General features: G+C 52.1%; 1 protein-coding gene across 7 annotated transcripts; it reads right to left on the bottom strand.

Moving 5' to 3' along the window:
- Positions 1 to 398: 398 nt before the first annotated feature.
- On the bottom strand, positions 399 to 9,781 carry Rundc3a (RUN domain containing 3A). Of its 7 annotated transcripts, none has more exons than XM_074045563.1 (12): positions 9,427 to 9,781; positions 5,633 to 5,748; positions 5,126 to 5,274; positions 4,867 to 4,952; positions 3,899 to 3,988; positions 3,722 to 3,802; positions 3,405 to 3,570; positions 3,130 to 3,287; positions 2,230 to 2,367; positions 2,015 to 2,121; positions 894 to 991; positions 399 to 710 (listed from the first exon to the last, which is right to left on the bottom strand). In XM_074045563.1, the coding sequence occupies exons 1-12, from the start codon at positions 9,531 to 9,533 to the stop codon at positions 600 to 602; spliced, it is 1,407 nt and encodes a 468-aa protein (XP_073901664.1). In that variant the 5' UTR covers positions 9,534 to 9,781; the 3' UTR covers positions 399 to 599. The 7 variants fall into 7 exon arrangements, with proteins under 7 accessions (XP_073901664.1, XP_073901665.1, XP_073901666.1 ...); XM_074045564.1 differs by having other exon boundaries at positions 5,126 to 5,262; XM_074045565.1 differs by having other exon boundaries at positions 5,126 to 5,259.
- Positions 9,782 to 16,512: the final 6,731 nt, after the last annotated feature.

Below are 16,512 nucleotides of genomic sequence, written 5' to 3'. Positions count from 1 at the left end.
GTTCCTTCAGGATGGGCCTCTACAATGCTGGGGAGAGTGGGAAGACATCTCCCTAAGAGCATACTTGAGCAACAATGGAAGAGGCAGGGCTGCGTAACTGTCCATCTGGCTTGATGGACAGGTCTATAACTTGTAGCATTGCTCAGGCCTGTGGTTCTCCTCTGCTTGCGCTTGAATAAATATTAAAGAGGTTAGGTTGAAGCGGAACTTAGTGTCTTGGCCCTGCCCTGGGCAGACTCCGTACTTAGGACATGTCATACAGAAGCCCCCTCTGCCCACCTGCTCGCACAGGTCACAAGCTAGTTCTGTCGTCTTGGTTATGGGCCAGGCACTGGATGCAGCACCTTCTACTGACCTCAGTGTGGGGCCTACCCAGCCCATCACAGATGAAGCCACCCTCAGTCCTCTGGTTTTTATTTGCCTGATCCCCCCACAGCCCCCACGTGGGGGCCAAGGAAGGAGTTACTTTGGAGGGTACACAGGAATAGACCAGAGAGGCAGGGCAGTGGGATTGCCAAGACTGGGACACCAGCTCCTGAGGAGGGTGTGGGAGATGAGCAAAGAGGAGTGAGAGGGAGTCAGCCAGGCATCAATCAGGGTTACCAGAAGAATGGAGCAGCTTCCCTGGGGACTCCCCCTATGGTTTTGGTGTCCCTGCCTCTTGGTCCCGCCTCTTTCCTTTGCAGTCCTTGCCCTCCTTGGGCAGGAAGCTAAAACACACAAGAGGCAGGGGGAAAGACAACCCCTGCTGCTGGGTGGGCAGCATTCTCTAGATAGGGGAACTTGAGGAAAGGTGGCAGGTGTCCATGGCCCCTGGCAGATGGGGCTGGCACTGCCCATACCGTTCCTCAGCTGGGGCTCAGTGCTGGGCTGCCCTCAGGACTGTCGCTCACCAGGCACTCGTTGGATTTGAAGCTCGCCAGGGACTTGCAGCTGGGAATGGAGGCAAGGGAGCCGCAGAGGCCCAGCATGGAGGGCGTGGGGTCCTTCCCTGGGGAGAGAGGGTGGGTGAGGCCACCATGCGTGTGAGTGGGGAGATGGATGTGCAGGGGTAGGCAGTGAAGGGATAGCCCTCAGGTCAACCTCCCTCCCCCGGGAGACTTTTTGGCCTCTTTGGGAGCATTTGTCATTTTTGATAAAACCTTGGTTAAGCACCTGCTTATGCCATGCACGGTGCTGGGGACACTGTATTGTAATCACCAGTTTATGTCTGTCTCCCCTGAGGTTTGTCCTCTCTGTCTTATTTATTAAGCACGCAGTGAGCATTTGCTCTGTTCCAAGCACTGGGGATACAGAGAACGGACGAGACATGGTCCCTGCCCTCTCGGAGCTCACAGTCTGATCGGGGAGACAGACACACAGACAGTCACAAACACAGTGTGTGGGTTACAAGTCCACAGCCTGCCTTGTCTCAGAGAAGATCTAGGGTCATCCAGTACAAGTGTGGATATAAAAAAGAGGAAATCCAGGCACAGGGAAAACTAGGAGGGAAAAACCAAGAAGAAGCCAGGGTTGAGGTCAACACAAAATGCATGCGTTGAAGTCCTGGGCATTCTCTCGCTGGAAGGGAGCCACTAATTTGGCTCTGAGCTTCCTGGCAGCCAAAGAAAAGGGGGAAACAGTGGTCAGACAAGCAGTTCACAGTGCATGTAAGATAAGAGCAGTTAGTAAGGCTGAGGAATCACCCGAGTGTTTGTGAGCCCCATGAGGATTTCATGATACCAGAAGGCCATTGAGCACACTGTATGTTGACACTAGTGGTTATTTTTACCAACATTCCCATCTCACACAGGGGACTGGGACTCAGCAAGGTGAAGTGACTGGCCAAGCTCCCACAGCTGGAGGAGGTGCAGCCACAATTTGCACTGGGTTCTCCCAAACCAAGCTCCTTAGGTTGTTCTAAACTCAGGAAGGGCTGACAGAATGAGAGGTTTGGCTGGGCCTGACTACAGGCCCCAAAACCTTGCCTCAGCCCTTCCTGGAGGGGTGCTGAGTGTCGGGGTGAGGGGCTCACCGATGGGACCCCAGGGTTCCTCGTCCCGCTTGCCCTCGCCCAGGCGCTGGGAATCGGAGCTCAGACTGGCCTCGGCTGACAGCGGCTCGGAGCTCATGAAGCTGTGTCTGCGTCGGAGCAGAGTGCAGTGTGCGGCAGAGTTCTGCAGCCCCCAGGACCCTTCTTTCCTGGGGGTCCCAGCACTCAGACCCAAGCTTAGCGTGGCCGGGGCTTACCTCCGGTAGAGCTTGGAGTTGCTGGCACCCTCGGCCCCCGTGAACGGTCCCAGGGAGGGCCACTGGTTGACCAGGGGTGTGGTGAGGTCCTTGGAACCCTGGGCCAAGGGGGCGTGGTCACCAGGGATCAGACCTGTCCTGGGAGGGGGAGAGGGGTCAGGCCTGACTGAAAGAGGGAGTAAAAACAGGGAAGGGAGACTTAGCAAGGGAGGGGACAGGGATTAGGAAGAAAACTTTAGTGGCAAAGCTGGGAATAGAAGGTGGTGCATGTCTGTAATCCCAGCACTCGGGAGGTTGGGGTGGGACGATCACGACGAGTTTGAGGACAGCTACATAGTGAGATCCTGTCTCAAAAAAAGGGAGAGTCAGTGGGACAGATCCTGGCAGGCAATCTGGCACTGAGTGGAGGGGCGACAGGAATTACTGCACTAATGTAGTTAGAGGGGTGTGATGGAGGGTTGGAGGAATCAGTTGGGATGATTGGAGGAGAACCATAGAGGACGGTGTGGGTGGTCAGGTTTAGGGAAGAATTATGAAGGATCAATAGGGTGAGGATAGGGGGTCACTGTGGATGGACCACTGGATCTAGGGTGCATATCAGAGGAGTGTTGAACAGTGGGAGTGCTGCAATCACGTTGAAGGTCTCTGAGTGACGTTAGCGGTCCTGTGAGTAAAATGCTGGAGTCCCTGCAGTAATGTTGGATGGTTCTAGTGGATGTTGGGTAATTGAGGGTAGCCAACTGTTTTGGAAGCCGGCGGTAGAGGTCTTGGGGTGGAGGTGAAGGGATGGGTGGGCTGATACTGGCGAGTTAGGTGCTAGTGTAAGGCAAAGTGATGCTACTCGATGGAGTGATGATAGGGTTCACAGAGGTCGGGGTCAAGGCAGGCAGCGGCGCTCACAGCTGCTCCTGCAGCTCCAAGATCACGCCTTCCAGCTCCCGCTTCTCGCGCTGGTTCTGCGCGGCGGCTTCCTCCAGCTGCAGCTGCAGCCTCCGGTTCTCCGCTTCCAGGTCCTTCAGCTGAGACTCGCGCAGACGCACCAGCTCCTCCAGGTAACCCTGTGGGGCTCCGGCTCAGCCCAGGGGAAGCCGGGGCTCCCAGCTGCCGCCCCGCCTCGGCTTACCGGGTCCCCCGCCCCGCCCAGTTCCCCACGCCCCCTACCGCGCATCGCGCACCTTCTGTGCGTAGACGATGCGAAACTTTTGCTCCATCTTGTGCCACTTGTTGTACCAGCTGTCCTCGTCGGTGACGAGCGGCAGGTAGGGATGCTCTGGAGAGTTGTCCTCGCTCGTGCTGCTCTCGGCACTGTGTCGCTCCTCCTCATCCGTCAGGTAGTCGTAGCTTGAGGAGGGGGGAGTAGTGGGTAGGGCAGGCGGGGCCCTGCCCCATTCCCATCGCAACCCCGCCGACTTGGGCAGTGAAGTCAGGATGAACCTCTGCCCCAGGTCTTGTCCCTCACCTCCGTACTCAGCGCCAAAAAGGAGCCCCTCACCTCTGGGTGAACTTTAGGTAGGGCGTATAGTCGATGACCACCGGGGTCTTCCCGTCCAGGACTTCGCCTTTTAGACAGAAGCTGAGGCAGAAGAGCCGCGGGGTTGGGGGAGGGAATAGGGCCTTGGACATTTGTGGGGAAAACAGCACCCCCTCACCACCACCATGCAGACCCCACCTGAAGTCTATGGCACTCAGTCCAATCAGCATCCCGGTGAGGACGGTGGCATCCTCGCGCAGCATGATGGCTCCAGAGTCATAAAACCGCCTGTGGGGAGATGGGGAGCAGCAATTCCCAAGAGCTCGTGCTGAGGACTTGTTTGTTTGGCTTACTACAAACTTCCCCAGAGGAAGCTTAGCACTCTTGTCTCCCACTCAGATTGGCATTCACCGAGGGTACCTCCTGGGTCCTTTCCCTGCCCCCCACTAGAATGCCTGTTCTCTGAGAAGAGCCCTCTAGTCCTCCAAGCCACCCAGTCCCCACCAAGTCCTAGGTCACCCAGCTCCTTTAAGTCAGGAAACAAGTTCTAGTCATTACTGCTTGACACACAGTAGGCACTCAAAAAATTAGTTTCAACCGTGGAGACTAGGGTAGAGTGTAGTTAAACACATCCGGCTGGGTGTGGCCATGTGGGAAGGGAAGGTACATCCCCCCCTCCACACACACACTCACACCTCAACCCCGGCTTCCCACACTGCACTCTGGCACTTTCTGCCTTGTGATCCTGGACCTAGGGACCCAACTTCCCTGCAAACCCACAATCCAGGAGCTGAAGCTGAAGTGGCAGAACTGCTGCCACTGTTTGGAGAGCTGGTAGGGCTGTGTATTGTAGGTCATGGCCCAAGACCAAAAAGTAAAATAGTACATGGTTGAGGCTTGTTCGGAAGTGTGTCCAAGAGAAGAGCTGTGCATGATGGCACCGGGGTGGCAATGATGCCAGATAATGGGCATTAGAATTTGCCTTGGAATTGATGGTAGTGGTACTTGTTCCAGGACTGGAGGGCAGGCTGACCCATGGATGGTCTGGAAGAGGGAAACTACCAGTGTATGCTGGGACTTGTAGTCCAGATGCTGTAGTTTGCTAAAGCATCTTAAATCAACTGTTTATGCCATGAACGTGAGCACTGCTGTCTGAAAGTTCTGACCTGGTAGTCCTGGTGTCCCGAAGAGCTGTGGTGATATATTCTGACATGCGCTTCTCCATCAGTGCCACCCGGATCCACGCCCGGCCCTGGAAAGCACGCTCACCTTTACTTCTTATCCCACAGGGACCCATATATCCACATCAGTGTGGCTCTTCTCCCCAGGGCTGGGGGCAGGAGGTAAGAACAAAGGAACAGGAAGGCCCCAGATGTCCCAAGCAGAGATCAGTTGCGGTGGCCCCACCCACCTCTGGCCCCTCACCTTGGCTCGGGCTGTGCTGATGTTCTCCATGTTCTCAATGCTGCTCACACAGTTGTTGGGCACTTTGCTGCAGGCCAGCCGGATATAGTCCCAGAAGCCCCGTTGCCCATCTGAGCTGAACCAGCTCACTGGACCTGCTGGGGCACAGGCTGAGCCAGGGTAGGGAGGGGGCTCAGCACCAGGGAGTTTGGAAAGGGCCCGTGCAATGAGGCGCTTGCATGCAGAGGTGTAAGCAGCCATGCACAGACATATTGCCCCCACCTCCAGATTTATGTGCACACACGTGTGCAAAGCAAGGCATGCCACCAATAGCTGCATGCCATTGATGGGGCTATGGGCAGAAGCCCCCTCCCCCAACTCTGTGCATTAGTTTCTGTGCATGGCCCAGAAGGGGGGCCCAGGCTAGTGATGGGGTTCAGAAATTCACGGAGGATGTCAGAGGAGGCGTGGCTGGAAGCTAACGGCTGGGAGTTGGGTGGGCAATGAAGGACAGGAACTCAGGCCCACCTTTGAAACGGTGGCTGAGGATCTGCTCCAAAATGGCTGCAAAATTAACAAACTCCTCGGATGAGTCATCGATGGGCTCTGTCGTGTACTTCTCCAACAGGGTTTTCACAGAGAACCTGGGTGGAGAGGTGGGGAGACAGGGCAGTGGGGGAGTCAGGAGAGAAGACAAGGTGATGGTGGTAGAGCAAGTGTGTCTGGTAGAGAAGGAGTGACAGCAGAAAAGAGGCCCTGAAGGGCACAAATGTGGTAGGAAGACAGGTGAGACTAGAGTGACCATAGAGAGCCCATGCCATGTGGAGTGAGAGGGTGGTAGGTGGGGGCACGGAAAGTGATTGGTGAGAGACTGATTGGCAAAATGGGTGACAGGAGAGGTAACAGAGAAGCTTCAGGAACAAGGTATGAGAGGGGATGAAACAATAGGTAGAAAGAAACACCAAATGTTGGGGGGGGGTGTCCCCAAGCACCTTCCTTCTGGATCACCTTCCAGAACTGCATTTTCCTTGTGTGAGTTAGGGGTCAGCCAGGAGTCAGAAGGCAGCTTATAACCCTGCCCTGAGCTTCCTTTTGCTGTTTCTGGAATTCCCGAAAAACCTTCCATCCCTTGGGGGATGGGGGTCACCTGTGCCAGGGCATGTGAGCTGGCACCGGACACATGGAGCGTGGGCATACATGGGTGCCCAGGTGGGCTCTCAGCTCACAGATATCCCTCTTCTCCTTTCTCCTTCCCAGCTTGGCCACCCACACACCAGCTGCCCAGAACCAGGCAGTGCAGAGCTGGGTGGTGGGGAGGAATGCAGGGTGAGTCTGACACACACTGGGTAGGAGGGGCACTGGCAACAGATCCCTGGAAGGGCCTTGAGAGCCTGGATACTGACTTCTCAGGGAGGAAGAGAGGCTGGTGGGGCTGAGGGGCTGGAGCCAAACAACCCGGTCCCTCTCTCCAATCCTATTTGAAGTCTCCTGTTCCCTCTGCAGTCCCTACCCCTGCAATCTTTACGTGCCATCCCTGCAGTGGAGTGGAGCAGGGTAAGGACACACAGTGCTCCTTACTGTCATACTGTGAGTAGCAAAGTAGGGCCAGGGTGTCCAGGGATATAGGAGTTGCTTGGAACTGTCTTTTAATTGTCTCTTGTTTATCAGGCCCTACACTTTGCATGTATTAACTCATCTGTCCTTACCTTAGCACTGGGAGGTAGTCCTCTTATTATCACCACCATCTCCATTTTACAGAGAGGGAGACTGAGGGTTCAAGAGGTTGACTAGCCTGTCCAGAGTCACATAGTTTGTGAAGAATCAAGCAGGTAAACCCCATTCCAAATCCCTTGCCCTTTTAGCTATGTATTGTGGCCTCCTGGTGGCTGTCACAATTACTGAGGCCCTGAGCAGCCTCCACCTCCTCTGCTTATGTCCTTCACTCTGCAAGCCTCCAGCACTGGAGCATAGGACTCTGAGGCATTCAGGTCAAAGGCACAGCTGAGCCCATGCCCCTGCCTTCCATTTGGGCTTAGAGTGGGCCTGGCCTGAGATCAGTGCCAGGTCAGTCTTGGACTGCAGGAGGGGGGAAGCAAGCTGCTCCCCCACTCCTGCAGGAATGCTAGCACTTGCCTCATTACATTTTGGTTCGGATGGGAGAAGGAGAATGTGTATGAGCTGCTGGGCAGGAGTGGTGAGGAGCTGGGCCGTTAATGGGTGGGCTGGCCCTGCCAGGAGGAAGCCTATGATTAGGACATTATCTGGGCTTCATCATACAACCCTCTCAACTTGATGATTTCTTTGGGTAAGCTGGGTCAGACCTGGATGGAGGCCTGGGGCTGGGTCAGCGTGGCAGCCATCTGCCATTTGTCCTCAGGGGTGCTGCAGAGCTGTTCTCAGGAGCCCCATGGTGTGCTCCCTATTAAGAGGTGCAGTGACTGCTGTGGGTTACCATGGAGACAGGGAGGCCAGGGCCCAGGGGAGCCCTCGGCCTGCTAAAGGGAGCTGTTCTGGGAGCCGGAGGCAAACCACATGATGGTGATGAGGTGGCAGGGGCCCCCAGGGTTTCTGAGCCTTTGTCATGTCCCCAATCTCTTAAAACTTTATCCTTCAACCCCTACCCCCAGCTCTGAGCTATCTCCAGTCCACCTGAATCTCTGCTTCTCTAGCCTAGGCCAATGGGAGTTCCTTCCTACCCACCCCTCAACTCCACACACACTTAAGAGATCCAGCTATCCTGGCAGGCAAAAGAAAAGAGGAAGCTAGGAGGTCAAGAGCCAAGAAGGGGCCTGGGGCATGGGTCAAGGGATAGAATGCTTGCCTTTCACGTGTGAGGCCCTGGGTTCAACCCCCATTACCTAGGGGTGGAGGCAAGAGAGGGACAAGAAGGGTGTCATAAGAACAGGGCTGTTTGTGTGTGCCAGGCACTGGCTAGACTCCTGCATGGCACACCATTACTATTCTTTGGTATGGCTTTTACAACTAAAATGGGTATGATGAGGCACCCAAGGCCCAGAGTGGTTAGACTTCCCCCAAGGTTGCAAAGCTAATAGCTGGAGTGAAAGCTTGAACCTAAGACCATTTTCTCTTTACACAACCCCAGCAGGATTTTGGGGATGAGGGCAGAGGCAGTGACTGTGCTTTGGGCTGGGTCATGACTAAGGCTCATTCTTTCCACAACATTCCAGGCATCTTTACAGAGGCCTGACGTGCACAGCACTGTCCAAGGTACTAGGGATGAGGTGCTGTAAGGTAGATGCAGCTTGGTTAGGTGTGTGCCCAGGAACTTAGAAGGAGCTCAGGGCATCAGGTGGGCACTGATTCCTGGGAGGAGGAGCTGGGCTGAAGCCTGCATGCAGGCAGATGGGACTGTCAAGGAAGCACCCAGCAGCACCCTATCCTGCCAGGGTAGCGCCTGATAGGCATGGGGGATAGGGAAGCTGCAGGTGGAGAAGGCAGCTGGTGTGGGGCTCCCAGAAAGGCAAGTGCAGGTGGGGGCTCAGGAGAAAGAATGCACAGCTGGTGGTTTCCTGGCCTCAAGACAGGACAGGGAGGGTGAGGCACTGCAGGGTTGAAGTGGGAAGGATCACTTTGTGGGCCCCAAGAGAGCGAATTTTCCCAGCCCTGTGCAGTCCCACCTTCAGGGACTAATGGTTCTGTCCTTCCGATCTTCACTTGAACCCAGGGAACACAGACTTCTTGCAGGTGGGCCCTGGGTTCTTCCCACCGCAAGGCAAGGCCCCTCAGCCTTCACTGGATGAGTTCAGGAGCTTTGTCCACAGGCCCAGTTGCCCCTGCCTGGGGCTGCAGCTATCCAGAGTCAGAGGCCATCCCTGCTCCAAGGTGGAGTACAGAAAAGTTTCCAGGGAAGCCCCACCCCAGAGAGGCCAGGGTGGCAGGGTTCGCAGTGAGGGTACTTGGAGGGCGTTTTACACCCTCGCCATGGGTTCTCCTCTGCCCACCCTGCCCCCATTCCCAAGAAAGCAGTCAGCCATCCCCACCCCTCCCCCTCACACACAATGTCACTTCCTGGTTCTCACAGGAAGCTGCAGTGCCAATTAAACACCCCTCATCTCCAGGCTCCAGGCCCAGCAGGGGCCTGATTTAACATAGGAGGATAGAGAACAGATTTCCAAACCGCCCCTACCCCCGGAGTTCTGAGCCCGGGAGGGACAATGAGACACGTTCCTTTAAGCCTTTGCTTCCCTCCGTTTTCTCCGCGGTTGCAGTGCATCTCCCGTGGACAAGCTCAGCCCAGGTTTCCGCAGCCCGCCCAGTCCCTGTCCCTGACCGCCCCGCCCCCGCCGGCCCGCGGCGCCCACCTGCACACGGTGATCAGGTTCCTACGCTCCACGACCACGTTACGGGAAGATGCTTTCTTGGAGGGCAGCCCCAGAGCCATGGTGATGTGGACAAAGCTCGTTTCCATCCAGATGTGCGGCCACTGCTGCTGCCGCCCTATGCCCCTCACCCGGCCCGGCGCCCCGGCCCCCTCGCCGGATCACCGCTGAGCCCTCTGACTGCCAGAGCGCCTCGACCCCTTCGCGGCCATCCCTCTGCCTCGACTCCCGGTGCCCGGCCCCCTCGCTCCCTCCCCCGGCGGCGATTCCGAAGCAAAACAAGCCGGGGAGGGAGCTCTCCGAGGTGCTGAGCCGGGCCCCGTCACCCCCTCCCCCAGCCGCCCGCCCCCCTCGTCGGTGACGTCAGGGCCATCTGGCCCCGCCCTCCAGCAGGCCGGGGACCAATCCGCAGAGGATGCAGGGTTGGGGAGGAGGGAAGGGCTGGGGCCTCCGAGGGGACCCAGGCGGACGTGGTGGTGGTCGGGGGTCAATTTCAAGAAGAGGGGAAACGCATCCTCCACCCCTGCGCTCAAGGCCGGGGAGTCCTCGTCTGAAGTCTCTGAGCTCCGACCCCTTTGCTTCCTGGTTTCTGACCTGTGATCCGTCGTGTCTATCTCTGATCTCCCCTGGTTGCCTGGGGAATGGAGGTCCTCACCTCCGGTACCCTCATTCCAGCCCCGCCCCCCACCTATTCAGCCTTGGCTTTCTCAACAGGCCGGGGCAGCGTTCAGAGAGTGCAAGGTGGCCTTAAGTCGCTAACTTCGAAGGCTAAGGAGCTGTCAGAGTGACCACGATCTGTCGGTCTGTTTGTGCCCGGGCTGCGCTTGTCTCCACCAGTCCGGAAAGTCAACCTCTCCTGGGGTGGAGGATGGGAACCCAAAATAAATCATCTAAGCCTAGAGCCACTCTGAACAGAGATTAAGGAGTACTGACAGCTAAAGACCGCGCTCTGTGGCGGTCCCCAGCAGTGCAGCTGGTGTCCGCAGTGCTGCCAAGGCAACTGAGAAGTAGCAGCCACCCCAAGAGCCAGCAGGCCTAAGGGTTAACTCCCTGGCTGCCGGCATTGCTGTATGGTGCCATCAGCCCTCAGGAGGGCTCTGCAGAACTAACTGGCTGCAGCTTTTACTTGGAGTCAGGGGAAATGAAGGCACAGTCTGACTTCTCTGTTGCCCTTGGCCTCCATATTGCTCTCCCATCCTTGCTTCCACTTGCTTCCTTCCTCTGCTCAGTCTGTTCCAGGACTCAAACAGTGCCTATGTTTGATTTGAGTTGCTAATGTTGATGTTGAGTTTTAGAAGTTCTCTATTTATTCTGAATATCAATCTTTTTTCGAATGTATGATGTGCAAATATTTTCTCCCATTCTGTGGTTTGCCTTTTTATTCTGTTGATACTGTCTTTCCATGCTCAAAAAAATTTAAATTTCACAAAGTCCAATTTGTTTATTTTTTTTTCTTTTATTGCCTTTGTCTTTTGGTATCACACACAAAAAATCATTGCCAATCCCAATATTGTGACACTTTTCCATACATTTTCTTTCTTCCCTCTTCCCCTCCCTTCTTCCTTCCTTCCTAACTCTATCCTCCTTCCTTTCTTCCTCCCTCCCTTTCTTCTTCCTTCCTTCCTTCCGTTCTAACTTCATCTTCCTTCCTTCTCTAGGCAAGCACTATACCACAGAGCCACATGCTCAGCTGCCATGTTTTCTTCAAGGGTTTTAAATGTTCAGTTCTTACATTTAGGTCTGTGATCCATTTTGAGTTGTTTTTTTGCATATGGTGCCAGGTAAGGGTCCAATTTCGTTCTTTTGCATGTGGATATCCAGTTTTTCCAGCACCATTTGTTTAAAAGTTTGTCCTCTCCTCCATTAAATGGTCTTGTCATGTGCACTGAAAATCATTTGGCCATATATTCAGAGTTTCTATCTGAGCTCTCTATTCTATTCTTTTGGTCTATATGTCTGTCTTTATGACAGTATCACATTTTCATAACAGTAACTTTGTAGTAAGTTGTAAAGTTGTGGATGTTTCGTTTGTTTCTTCAGGTCTGGGATCTGAACTCAGGGCCTCACACATGGTAGGCAAGCACCACACCACTGAAGTGCACTCCTAGCCCTGCAGCAAGTCTTGAGATCGGGAAATGTGACTTGTTCTTTCTCATATCCTGGCTTTTGTGATAATCATCTCCTTGCTGTTCTTTATAGTTTTATCATTTATGTGTGAAACACCTTATATATATTTATATGTATGGTTGGCAGTACTGGACCAGAGGTGAGGCTTCAGTGGTAGAATGCCTGCCTAGCAAGTATAAAATCTTGAGTTCAAACCACAGCATCACCAATAAATAAATAAATAAAATAATAATAATAAAAGATTGCTTTATGGAAATTAAATCATACTTTATGGATTCAGGTGTGATTGCTTCTTCCCATATTAGTTTTGGAATTCCCTTGCCTGTGTGCCATTCCAATGTGTGTCTATGCCACAATGTATCTGTTCTACATTCTGTTACATTGATGGTCATTCTGTGAGTCAGATGGGGCCTGGTCATGAAAACAAAAACTAGATTATTCATTTCAAGTAGATGGGATGCAATTCAGGAAACTGGTTCCTCAGGGGCTGGAGGACTAAAAGAGCAATGACGTCATATAGCACTTGGCCCTAGGTGCAATAAATCCCAAGTCCTGTATAAATAAATACATAAAGACTGGTAGAGTGGTAAGAGCACCTGCCTAGCAAGTGTGAGGCCCTGAGTTCAAACCCCAGTGCCACCAAAAATATAAATAGATAAGTACATAAATAAATAACTTTAAAAAAAGCAGTGAGAAAGAGAATATCGAGACAATACAGAAATAGTAACTACAGGGCTAAACACCTGCTTTGCAAATTTGAAGCCCTGAGTTCAAACTCAGCCCACCAAAAAAACATAAAAAAAAAAAAAAAACCAACAGAGAGACAGAAATGAAGTCTGGGAAAGTAAGTAGCAGACTCCTAGCCCCACTCATCATCAGAGAGCAGAAAAAATAAGAATGAATTTGAAGGTGAAAGGCAAGTGAGCAATTGTATGCTTGTACAGACATACTGCAATGAAATTATATACAATTAATATACAATAATGATAACAGAAAAAGCAATAAATAAATAGCTGGCATGGTTTACCCCTTTTTGCCACTCAGCCCCTCCACCTTTTCATATTTGAACAAAAACAACTCCAGTCCTTTGCCTAACAAGATGTCAGAATAATATTATTATAATTTAAGAGCAGAGAAGCCTACAGCTTGCTGTGTTCCTTATGAGAACACAGCCTTGAAGTATTCCCTTCAATAAAGTAAGAAGAAGCCAGTGCAATCTTAGCTACTCAAGAGGTAGAGACAGGAGGATCACAAGTTCAAGGCTTGCCCGGGCAAAGTTTATAGAGACAGTCTCAAAAACAAAATAAAAACAAAAGGACTGGGGATATGGCTCAAGTGGTAGAATGCTTACCTAACAAGTACAAGGCCCTGGATTCAATCCCCAATACCTTGGGGGAGAAAAAGGAATAAGAAATGTGCTGGTTGTTGGAGGGCCACTGGCATCTTTTGTAGCTCAGCGGTAGCCATTTCTGCAGGCCAGAGTTGATGGCAGTGGAAACAGCTGGGGGCCTGGGCTTCCTGGTGTCAGCAGGCATGACAGGAGTCCAGAACAGAGGCCAAGTGACAGCATTTAGTCATCAAAGGTAAGACAGACATAATTACCAAAATGGTTAGCAGGGATCTACTGGAATCGTCAAGACACCATAACATTCCTAGATAGGTGGACAGCCAGTGAGGGTGTTCCCTGACTCACATAATCAAAAGCCACAAAGCAGGAGAGAGTAGAAGGCTAATGTCAGCCATTGTGAAGGCAAATCACAATCCTTTACCTGGTCTTCAGACTCAAACATTTTTGGTTTTGGTTTTGGTTTTTTTGGGGGGTAACAGTTCATTTTATTATTGCTATGTCTATGGTGGTCCCAGGAGGGCAGGAATGTTCCTTGCTCAGAAATCTATGTGAATGCTGGGCGTGGTGGCACACCTGTAATCCCAGTCCTTCACAGGTTGAGGTAGGAGGATCTCAAGTTCAATTGAGCTGCTGTGGCAGATATGGTAGCTTTGTTAGAACGTACCCCTGACGTTTAGTAAGTGGCTGTTATTTTGGATGAGGAAGATCAGCAGCAGTTCCCTTTCCCTGGGAACAGACAATGGTAGGAGCTCACAGTCATTCCCCAGGGCTGTGGTAACTTTTCTTTCTATCACAATGTAGTCCAAAGGGAAGTCTGTCACTCTGGTATTCCACAGACCATCACCCTGCCCCACTAGCTGATGATATTGAGTTAACTGATCAGGAAGTGACAAGCATCCTGGATGCTCTGGCAAGGCCCCTGCTTGCCAGAAAGTAGAAGGTAAATCCTACAAAGAGTCAAGGATCTTTGTGAAATCTGTAGGATCTAGTAGTCTGCCATCACCGTGCACCTCCTGCCACCTAAGGAAGAGGCGCAGAGTTTAGGAGGCCCCTTCAGATTTTGGAGAGGGCATATGCCACACTTGAAAACACACTTGAATGCCACTTACTTATCAGGTAACTCAGAAGGCTGCTGGTTTTCAGTGAGGCCGAAAACAAGAGAGGTTTTCAGGTCCAGGCCAACATGCAAATTTCTCTACCACATAAACTCTTATAACCCAGAAGATGCTGTCTACCTATGATTCATGAGGATGCTTTGGGGAGTTTCTGGCAAGCCCAGAAGGTCCTGGAGCAAGACCATATCATCCACAGAAAGACAGTATTAAAAAAAATCCAATGTAGATGGATGTGGTGGCACATGCCTGTAATCCTAGCACTGAGGTGGGAGGATGGTGAGTTCCAGGCCAGCCTGGGCTGCATAGAGAGAACCTGCTCCAAAAAAAGAAGTCTGATGTGCTATTGAGACCAGATCACTGGACAGGTGTAATTATGCCCATGATGTACACATCATAAAACTGAGAAGTCGCTGACGGATTACTGCTATGACCCATCATGTGACAGAAGTGGCACACCCAGCAGTAGGCCCAAGTAAGTCTGAAGGTCAGAAGTACATGAGCAAGCACATGAGTTCCCAGATCCAGGTCACCCCCTCTCTTGCACCTATGCCTTTCAACTCCCATCTTTGACCTTGAGGGAGACTCCTTCTTACCAGCTGAAAGAGGAGAAAAGCATCAGGTCTGATTCACAGGGGAAAAAAGTCTCAGTGTTTCTTCAGACTAAAAATGAACTGCAGCTCAGTCCAGCTACAATTGAGGGTGGCCCTGAGGCAAGAGAAATGCCCTTGAGGACTGGGCTTGAGTACCTGGTCATCTACATGGAGCTGAGGGACAAGTGGCCAGAGCTAAGGGTAGATGCAGATTACTCTTAGTGGCCAATGTCTTGTCTGATGGTCAGAGACCTCGAAGGGAGAAGATGGGAAGATCAGAGATGGGGTTTTGGCAGTGAGGCCAAGTGGATGTATGTATTAGAGTGAGTACCAAGTTTGTGAATCTGTATCTAGCATCAGTTCCTAGAAGGGACATTAAGCATCCAGGTAGACAAGAGAGCTTGGCCAGTAGATGTCCTCCAGTTTCTATTCTCAGCCACCCCAGTGCCCATGGACAGAGAGGCAGGGGATGGAGGACAGGGGCTCTGTTGGGTTGGACATCAGGGACTTGTCATTCAAGTTGGTCTTGTTCCCCTGCTGCTGAGCCCATTTCTCAAGGAAACCAACCAAGTTCAGAGCCCTGCCACTCTGCAGAGGGTGTGATTTCTTCTGGAATCCCTGTAATCTGGGTATGACTTTGCCTTTCCCATCTAGAGTGTCTGAGCTGACCACCACCATCCAGGACTTCAGAATGTCTTCTATCAACAAGGGGTCCTGAGTAGCATCACATTGGCTGAGAGGACTCACTCTATAACAAAGGAGAGGTGACAATGGACACATGGCTAAAGGGTACACTGACCCTCCCATATACCATTGCCCACAATGTGCTGCCTTGGAATTGGGGTGTTGTCCTTAAAGATACAGTATGTACTTCAAACCAAAGGTCATTGTACAGAACTCTGTCCACAATGGCTAGAATATGGGGTTCTAGGAGCCAAGCAGTAGCAGTTGGAGTGGCCCTCTGACCTTTGTTGCCATGGACTCCCCACCACAGCTTTCTTCTTCTGTCGACTAAGAGTCATGACTCCCACAGATGGCTGGAGGGAATGGTTCTCCAGGCCACTCAGTAAGGACTCTACTAGCCTAAAGCTGTGACTGCCTCTCAGTCACTCTGAGCTCTTCATGCCTGAAGACCAGCAGACAAAGAAATTACTCTGTGGGGGACAGATAATTGACAGTGACCACAATGAGCAGGTAGCATGCTGCTGTATAGTGGACACTGGGGAGAATGAACCTGGACCTCAGGGACTGACCCATTTCATTGATGCCATGCCTGATGGCAACCAAAGTGACAAGTGCAGCAACACCATGATCTGAGGAGGGAAATCGGGGGCTCAGACCCTTCAGCAACACCCCATGGGGAAAACATCTTTACCCTATCACAGTCTGTAAGTAATGTTACACTTACTCACAGATGGTATAAGTAGCTCATAGCCAAACGGGAACAACCTACAAGTCCATCAGTTGAAGAACAGATAAACAAAATGAATTCTATCCAGTGGGCACCAGTGGCTCACACCTATAATCTTAGCTACTTGAGAGGCTGAGATTAGGAGGATCATGGTTCAAGGACAGCCTAGGCAAATAGTTTGCAAGACCCCTATCTCCAAAATAACCAGAGGATCTGGAGGCAAAAAAGTTAGTAAGACCCCATCTCAACCAATAAACGCGGAGTGGTGGTACACTGTCATGCCAGCTATTTGGAAGGCATAGGTAGAAGGATCAATTCCTGCAGCCCAGATCGAAAAAAAAAAAGTGACACCCTATTCGAAAAATAAAGTAAAAAGAGCCAGGTGCCAGTGGTTCACACCTGTAATCCTTGGTACTAGGGAGGCTGAGATTGGGAGGGTCAAGGTTCAAGGCCAGCCTAGGCAAATAGTTCATGAGA

Source organism: Castor canadensis, chromosome 11 (assembly GCF_047511655.1).
Source record: "Castor canadensis chromosome 11, mCasCan1.hap1v2, whole genome shotgun sequence".
NCBI lineage: Eukaryota > Metazoa > Chordata > Mammalia > Rodentia > Castoridae > Castor > Castor canadensis.
This window is presented reverse-complemented; position numbering and strand designations above follow the sequence as displayed.

Coding starts and splice junctions, on each gene's coding strand:
- Rundc3a (XM_074045563.1), bottom strand. CDS start 9,533: ATGGAAACGAGCTTTGTCCACATCACCATGGCTCTGGGGCTGCCCTCC. Junction 5,275..5,632: donor CCTCAGCCACCGTTTCAAAG/GTGGGCCTGAGT, acceptor ACCCTGGCTCAG/CCTGTGCCCCAGCAGGTCCA. Junction 3,989..4,866: donor CGGGACACCAGGACTACCAG/GTCAGAACTTTC, acceptor ATCTCCCCACAG/GCGGTTTTATGACTCTGGAG.